Below are 8,555 nucleotides of genomic sequence, written 5' to 3'. Positions count from 1 at the left end.
ATGCTGACAATCATTTGTTTTCCTCAACACACCAGTAAAAGCATCTCTCCAGTGAAATTAGCGCAAAATAGGCTAATTGATGACAGCCAGTGTGTCTCGGGACTGCTGTCTGTCATTGGTGGACTGCTGTTTGGGCATGAATGCAGCATTGTTTGGTTGTAGTAAGTTTCTGTGTGATGAATTCTGCTGTTAGGCAAGAAAAAAAAACCATGTCCCAAGGTAATGATTCACAAGACCAGGAAAAACAGGGATGTATTAGCGTGCAGGATTACTGCAGCTCGGAAAAACAGCAGAGACAGACACCACGTTTCATGTTTATATTCAGTTTATGTCTCAACCATCCAGCCGTCAAATATTTGGGCCAAAAACATCTTCATACAATTGGATTTGCTGCAAATATGATTTTTTTTTACAAACCAAATTGTGCAAAATACTGTTTTTTTTGTTTTGTTTTTAAAGCTTTACACTTATGTAGGTCTACAAGGTCACAGCTGCCTAGATTTTAGATTGCTTGTCTCACAGATTAGAAACAAAGACCTGTATGTTTTGTGATGCTAGCAGAATCCAAAGCTCAAATAAAACCCTGGAAATCCAATATTATGATGTAGGCTACTACTAGAGCTCATCCTGCTAAATTAGACACAATGAATAAAGCTTAAATAGTATATGTTACCACTCAGAAAGAACGCACATAAGCAGTAATTCACCAAAGCTCCTGTCAAGCAGCCAATGTGCAAAAAACTCCAAAATAGTATATATATATATATATATATATATATATATATATATATATATATATATACATATTTTGATTAACATTTTGTTTGGGCATCACTTATCAATGGAAATAATAGATGTAATGCTCTTTAAATAGGAGGGTACATCTAGCATCCCATATACCCTGATAGCTCCCTGACGTTGGCATGATGAATGAAGTTGCATTGGTGAGATGTATTATGGAGAGCGTTTGCTCAATGGGCAGATGTCGCGGAGACATCGGCGTTTGGCGATGTTTGGACGATGGATTAAAGCTGCTCAGCGCAGCCTCTCTACAGCTTACATTAACCTTTGTTTTGCTCGGATCATTCAATTAGTATAAATATCTCCATATCCATATTTGAGTATTTACGTAAATCTGATAGGAATATGGGAATTACAAAAACAACAACAAAAAACAATATACGACCACTAAATAGCCTTTTATGTGTGGACAAAATAAAGAGAGACACAGTTCATGATCATAAATGTATTTTAAGCAGCATAGCCAAAAGAGCCCTAGCACAAAAACAGCTTCATAGATGTGACATTTTACAGTTCTACGATTTTATAAGTGATATCACCGATTTGTGGGGAAAAAACACACAAAATGAGGCATTAGGAGTAGAATGCCGACACACGATCTGAGGCCGACATTGGCGAGACGTATGAGTGCTATCTGGGTACATTAGGAATTATTCAACAAATACTAGTACTAGTTTAGCTGGGTCACACCTAAAATAATGTACTAAATACCTTAAATAATGGCCTGAACTGCGTAGCAGTATCATGTTTTTTTTTTTTTTAAGTGAATTAACAATGTAATTTGTTTTGCACGTGGTCGAACTTTTTCATACCAAAGTCATGTCAGTTTGCCTTTTGGATGTGAACCGGTTACATTTGGAACTTTTTTTCCTTTAATCTCCTTTGTAAACACCAGCACTTCCTCCTTTCCTGAGGTTTTTTTTTTCTTTTCTTTTAACTGTTTAACCAAACAACTTCAGTTTCTCTGTCTTGGCCCTCAGGTGAATGAGAAGGAAAGAGACACCCCCAGGTACTCAATGAGCCAATGTCAAGTTTGCTTGACTTGTAGGAAAGTTATAGTGGCTCCAAATCTCAAGAATTTGCATAGTCAGTCTATTTATCACCGGAGTAGAATTTCAAGTCATGTTAACTTCAAGCATTAGGAATCAGCGTTAATCCTGAATAGCTGAAAGAATTAAGAAGCAAACGTCTTATTTACTTAAGTTGTTTATGTCTTAAATCCACCACAGCCAAAGTGATCCCATATTGAACATTTTATTGTAAAGACTGATCATTATTGTGCTAAGCTGTCATCAATAATGTAAACAGTCGGTCATGCCTCCTACCCTCACCTGTTCTCTCTCGTGCACAGATGCCTTTCATTCCAGCGTGATGTTTCAGTTCTAAAGTCGTGATGCTTCTCAGCTCACACACCCATCTCTGCTCGGGGAACAGGTCAAACCAGCGGTACAGGAGAGCTAATCAAATAGCTGTGAGGTTTTGGCTGTCTAAGCCTCCTACTTCCAGTACAGGAAGGGATGGGCACATGTGGCATTGGGTTCGTAAATGCATCATTTCTGGGTTTAACCTTTGTCCTATAATCTGTGGGAGGAACATAATTATTTGTAGTTATGCCACACTTTAGATAGATTTAGGTTGTTCTTTCCTTTTACTTTATTGTATTTTGACCTAGATCTGTTATTATTTAGCTTTGGTCTATAACTTATTGATCCTATCCCCTTTTCCAACCTTGACAAGGTTATCCAATCACTAACAGGCTCAGCAAGGATAGGAAGATAAGTGGGTGGAGCCAAGTACTGAAACAGGGTGTGGTCCTGAAACTAATGGTCTATAGTAGTGCCTTGGGCTTTAAATGAGCTAAATGAGCCTGGATCCTTAGTTATCATTGCTCAACTTGTCCTGCCTCTCCTGCTTTTAACTCACCCTGCCTCTCTTTGAGTATTTCCCGCAGCACTGTGAACCCATGCTGGCTTCCTACCTTAACTGTTTTGAGGACAGCAGTGTAGGCCGCCACCCACACAGTAGCTCTGGATGAAGTCAGCTTCTTTTCTACCTGATCACTCTCACAGTTGTGGCTGCCTGTTGGATCATCTGAAGTGTGTGCTGCCTGTTGGATCATCTGAAGTGTGTGCTGCCTGTTGGATCATCTGAATTGTGTGCTGCCTGTTGGATCATCTGAATTGTGTGCTGCCTGTTGGATCATCTGAATTGTGTGCTGCCTGCTCAGGCTGTGCAGCTGCTCTTTTTCCAGGCAAGAGTAAGGAGGACGTGTGCTCAGAGGGTGAGTCACCTGTGAAAAGCAAAGAAAAATTTGAATCACCTGTTTGTGCCTCCACTGATCAACCGTTAAGGTTTAAAAGTAAAGAATTGGCCTCATTGTGCTGCAATGTGGTCAGACTAGTGTGTTTTGAGGGTTTCCCTGGGCTAGGAGTTTGAATGAGCTGGATCACACTAGTCAGGCCTTTTTCTACCCACAGAGAGTCAAATTTTGTAGTTTGTAACAGCAGCCTTATGGGCCAAGTTCTTCGTCTCACCTGTTTAACTTGATCTATTAGTCAGCATGAGTATTTCATTGTGTTTACACTGACTTCAAGCATCAGATCTATTGACTAACGTACACAACCTTTTGACACAGTGCTGGAGTAGTGTATTAGGCAACATAAGGAGCTTCCAGTTGGTCTGTCCTTTTCTGTGTGTAACGTTGTAGCCAGGGGCACAAAGCGGCTGTTTGAGTCTATCCAGCTGTCTTCTGTTTGTTCAGTTGTAGAGGAAGCCGCTGGATTGTCTGCTTTGTTGCCCACCTGCCCACTCAACCTTAATTCCAGCTCTTCATCATCACCTACTGTCTGATATAGTTGCCTTTTTCTTCATTTTCAGTGTTGAAAGTAAGCCAACACTCACCATGCTGCGAGAAGCCATATCAAGCCTTGAAAGCTTCCATGATTATCTCAAGGGAAAAATAGGTGAGTCTACTTCATAAAAAAAGACTGGGTTGATTAGTTTTTTTTATTTTAAACTGTATCCACAACTTGATGTCACTCAGTTTCAGATTTTCAATCAATCAGAACAAAACAAATTGATTAAACATGGGTGTGATGACAGTACACACGTATTTGTTGAAAATGACCAAAAAAGTAAATTTACAGTGAACATATGTTAACAAGCAGACTCAAACACAGATATGTTAATGAACAGGAAGATTTTTGTATTAAATGGCCCATACTGTACGATAGATACTGTTGAAAAAATATTACTGGTTTTTACGATCAAAACTATTTTAGGAGACGTTTCCTGTCAAACAGTGATCGGTGGTTAAATGTGTTCCACCTTTAAAACATGAACTAGTTTTTTAAATTTGCATACTTGTGATAATTACCATAATTTGTAAATCCTTGTGAATAGTAAAAAAACAAAAAAAAAACAAAAGCAATAATACAACTTTAAATGTCTACAAATGTCACTTTAGTGGGTCATTTATGATTTGTTTGACAATGTCTGATTACTTTGGTGAAGGTTCTGCAGGTTTATCTAATTTGTGGGATGTACTGGAGCACATGCCTATGTAAGTAAGTAAGTAAATTTTATTCATATAGTGCTTTTCACAGATAAAATCACAAAGTGCTGTACAGGCAAATATTAAACTAAAACAACAGCAGCATCACATCATTGCTAATCCTCATGAAGCACAAGATCATTTAAAAAAAAACAGTAAAAACATCATAAAAAGATAATAAAAATTAAAAACAATTTAACCAAAAGCCTTTCTGAAAATCGCGGTCTTCAGATGCTTTTTAAAAGACTCCACACAGTCAAGCTCACGGAGAGACTGGTGTAGGCTATTCCAGAGTCTTGGTGCTATCGCCTGGAATGCCAGGTCACCCTGAGTTTTAAAATGAGTTTTTGGGATCATAAGGAGCCCCTGCCCTGATGTATTGAGGGGCCTGACGTCAATACATCTAGCATGTAATGCTTTCAAGGTTTGAATGAGCAGTTTATAAAAATACAATGTCAATTTTACTTTGCAAAGTTGTGCGTTAACAATTAAACCAGTTTCATTTCCCATGTCTGACTAGGTTGATGTGTTAAGACGCTTACATGCATGTGTGTGTTTGTCTGTTTTCCAGATGACAGAGTCAGAGACTACCCTCTCATGCAGACCCCTGTGCACATGACAACTCTCCTCATAGGCTATGTCCTCTTCTCAGTTTATGTGGGGCCTCGCCTCATGGCGAACCGTAAACCTATGACCCTTAACTCTATCATGGTTATCTATAACCTCAGCATGGTGTTATTCAACGGCTACATAGTGTATGAGGTAGGAAAACAACCCGTTTGGTTTGTAAATGAATGCTTGCAGTTATTAACAGCTGCTGATGTGGTGTCTACATCTAGTTCTTGATGTCGGGCTGGGGAACTACCTTCACATGGAGATGTGACCTCATTGACACATCCAGGAATCCAGAGACTTTAAGGGTAGGGTTGTTGCACCTTTTGAATTCCTTTAACATTGTACTTTCTGCAATTTCTGACCTGAGAACCGCTTTTCTTCCACAGATGATCCGAGCGGGTTGGTTGTTTTATATTTCAAAATTCATCGAGCTCCTTGATACCGTAAGAACTTTCCGCCTATGAATAACTTTTTTTCTTTTTTTAAACTAAATAGATACGATAATATTCCTGAGCCATCATTAATGACAGCATCTTATTTCAGGTATTTTTTGTGCTGAGGAAGAGACAGGGCCAAATCACATTTCTCCACGTGTTCCATCACTCCTTTATGCCCTGGACATGGTGGTGGGGCATCACCCTGACACCTGGTGAGTTTCAGACTGTAAATACAAAATCAACATAAGTATTACAAACCTGATGTATTTGTGTAACCTGTACCCATTGTGATGCAAACAACATGATTTATGATACATGATACACAAAACTAATGTTTATGTGAATATTTCTGTGCTTGGTAGCTGGAGGAATGGGCTCCTTCCATGCCATGGTGAATGCAGCAGTCCATGTGATCATGTACTTCTATTACGGACTCTCTGCTGCAGGACCTCGCTTCCAGAAATACCTGTGGTGGAAGAAGTACTTGACAGCCATCCAGCTTGTATGTTTCTATCTTCAAATATTGCACTTCTGAATGTTTTAGTTAGAGGCATCATGCCACAGTAACCCAGGTGGTTCAAACTAGGGATGTCCCAATCATGTTTTTTTTGCCTCCGAGTCCTTTGATTTTGAGAATTTGCCGATACCGAGTCCCGAACCAATACTTTTATAATACAATAAAAAGATAAAGAAAAGCAAAAAAAAAAACAGATCCAGGATGTCCTTTATTTATTTTATTCACCTTATTTTAACATTCAACCCTAAACAGAGCACTTCTTTGACGTAGCTTCATCAATCAAGCCATAAATTTAAAAAAAAAAAAATCACTTTAGACCCAAGTGCAAGATTGAATAATATTAAATAAAAATGTCTAATATGAAAATAAATTGTGCCTCATCTTAAAATACCCAACAGGCATGTTAACAAATAAGAAAATTAAAGTGCCACAGTGCTGTAAAGTAAGGCCAGTAATGTCCTTTAAGGAACTGCTTTCTCTCCTCATTTAGTTTCACAGATTGAAATGTATGATTTTCTTGATGAAAAGTATGAAAACTTAATTTTGTTGGCATTGCAGGTGCAGAGCACGTAAAGTATTCGGTGCTTACTGAATAAAGTGTGTGAGGTCTGCAGATAGAGGTTGATTTAGAACACACCTGCACGTCCTGCTGTCGGCGCTTGATATAGGAAATAATGCAGTACTTGGGATGGTCTATTCTCACACACAAATCACACAAACACTGGTGCAAGCACGCGCACACAAACACGCATGCACGTGCAAACAAACATGCCCCCGAACATCTGTGCGCAGTGCGCACACACACTAGCATCAGGCTAGTTACCAGAGAGGCTAACGATACATTTCGTCTCTTCCAAACAAAACAAATGTTGTAGGGATTTACCTGCTGTTGAACTCCTTTATTCACAAACGTCTGAGAACTTCGGTCCAACTCTCCACCTCCGCTCTGCATCCAACTTGCTCTGCCGACCAAACAACAGACAGGGCTCCTCCTCTTTTTGACACAACTTCTTCTGTGTCATCATGTTCTACTAGTTCTGCAGCTTCAGAGCTTTCTTATCCATTTACATCATAACCAGAGCACTGCTGTTTACCTTCGCAGTGTAACATTGAAAAGGCTCCGGTCTGACGCGGCGCAGCGTAGCGTTCCAAACGTTGTGTAATCAATATACCGGTACGGCGGTATATTAAAAATTTACATCATAACGAAAATATATACCGGTATTTGGTATGAACCGGTATACCGCCCACCCCTATAATGATGATAATGATACATATACATAAGAGTCCTGATCGGGAGATAACGTCCGATTCCGATCGAGTCTGAAACCACGTTATTGGGCCCGAGTTCCGATCGGGACGTAGATAAATGGTGATGTTAGTTGCACTGTAACTCTGTTGTGTTGATCTACGCTGTGGGTACACATCTTGCTTGCCATATAACTAGAGCAGTGGTACCCAATACATGTTAATTGACAAAATAGAAAACATGTCAGGAGTGCGACACTGGCCAAACAAGCAGCTTTACGAGCCAATCCTGTGTCTTTCCTTGTGTAATAGGAGACTTTAGTCAAATAAATCATGTACCGGTAGTTAGCCGTCCTATTGCTCATACACAGTGACTAGTCCATTGAACAAGAAGCTTGTGAGCAAGAAAAAAGTGGATACCCCGATGTCATTTTTAACCCTGCACTTGCAGTTTCATTTTAATTCATTCCTGGAATAAAAGGTGAACACAAATCATGCAGCTGTTAACCAGAAATAGATGTTAACAAAGTTTTCGTTCTTCCTCTGTCCTCTTTCAGATTCAGTTTGTGGTGGTGTCCATCCACATCAGCCAGTACTACTTCATGAAGGACTGTAACTACCAGCTCCCCTTGTGGATTCACCTGATCTGGATGTACGGGGTCTTTTTTTTCCTGCTGTTCTCCAACTTTTGGTTGCAGGCATACATTAAGGGGAAGAGACTCCCCGCCAGTGACAACAAGCCTAAACAAAACGGCCTCACCAGCAAGCCCAACGTTGTGGTGGCCAATGGCAAACACCAAGAAAATGGGAATGCTCACCTCTGCACCGATAACAATGTCCTCTTCGGTAAAGTGAAGGAGATTTGACTTGGTGACTGGATGGTAAAGAAATACATAGACTTTAAGATCAAGCATCATGGATATGTTATCCATGTGTAAGGTTAAGAGTGGCACAGATTTCAAAGTGCCACATCTAAACCACAGAAGATTTCATGTAAATCTTGTCTTTTGTGAAAATGTAAGCACACCTCCGTACACATTGTGTTTGATCAGTGATCTCTGCTCGCTGCTTGTGTTTGTAAGTCGTTGTTAAAAAAAAAACTATTGACTGTGATGACCACTGTATGAAGACTGGTGCTCATTTCATTATTAGTAGTATTCTCCAACATTGACTTCTCTCACATGTGCTGGACCTGCACCACAGATTGTCTGCCATGGTCTTCAGTTGCTTGGGAGTATCACATTTTCACTGATGACTGGTACAGTACATGTAAATAACAGCTTTAACGTTTATGCCAAACTAAAGTTTTCAATTCGATTGTTAAATATTTCGGTTTTTGTTCTTGTTTTTAAGTTATCTTTTGAAATAAAACCAGATTTAGATA

At 39.5% G+C, this 8,555-nt stretch overlaps 1 protein-coding gene across 1 annotated transcript; it reads left to right on the top strand.

Moving 5' to 3' along the window:
- Positions 1-2,353: 2,353 nt before the first annotated feature.
- LOC114478929 (elongation of very long chain fatty acids protein 1-like) lies at positions 2,354-8,555 on the top strand. Its single transcript, XM_028472288.1, has 8 exons — positions 2,354-3,082; positions 3,679-3,764; positions 4,926-5,116; positions 5,194-5,274; positions 5,356-5,412; positions 5,513-5,618; positions 5,769-5,908; positions 7,729-8,555. The coding sequence occupies exons 2-8, from the start codon at positions 3,704-3,706 to the stop codon at positions 8,035-8,037; spliced, it is 945 nt and encodes a 314-aa protein (XP_028328089.1). The 5' UTR covers positions 2,354-3,082; positions 3,679-3,703; the 3' UTR covers positions 8,038-8,555.

Source organism: Gouania willdenowi, chromosome 17 (assembly GCF_900634775.1).
Source record: "Gouania willdenowi chromosome 17, fGouWil2.1, whole genome shotgun sequence".
NCBI classification, from domain to species: Eukaryota; Metazoa; Chordata; class Actinopteri; order Blenniiformes; family Gobiesocidae; genus Gouania; species Gouania willdenowi.
Note: the sequence above shows the minus strand (reverse complement) of the source record. Positions and strands in the feature narration are given on the sequence as shown.

Coding starts and splice junctions, on each gene's coding strand:
- LOC114478929 (XM_028472288.1), top strand. CDS start 3,704: ATGCTGCGAGAAGCCATATCAAGCCTTGAAAGCTTCCATGATTATCTC. Junction 3,765..4,925: donor TTATCTCAAGGGAAAAATAG/GTGAGTCTACTT, acceptor TCTGTTTTCCAG/ATGACAGAGTCAGAGACTAC. Junction 5,909..7,728: donor ACTTGACAGCCATCCAGCTT/GTATGTTTCTAT, acceptor GTCCTCTTTCAG/ATTCAGTTTGTGGTGGTGTC.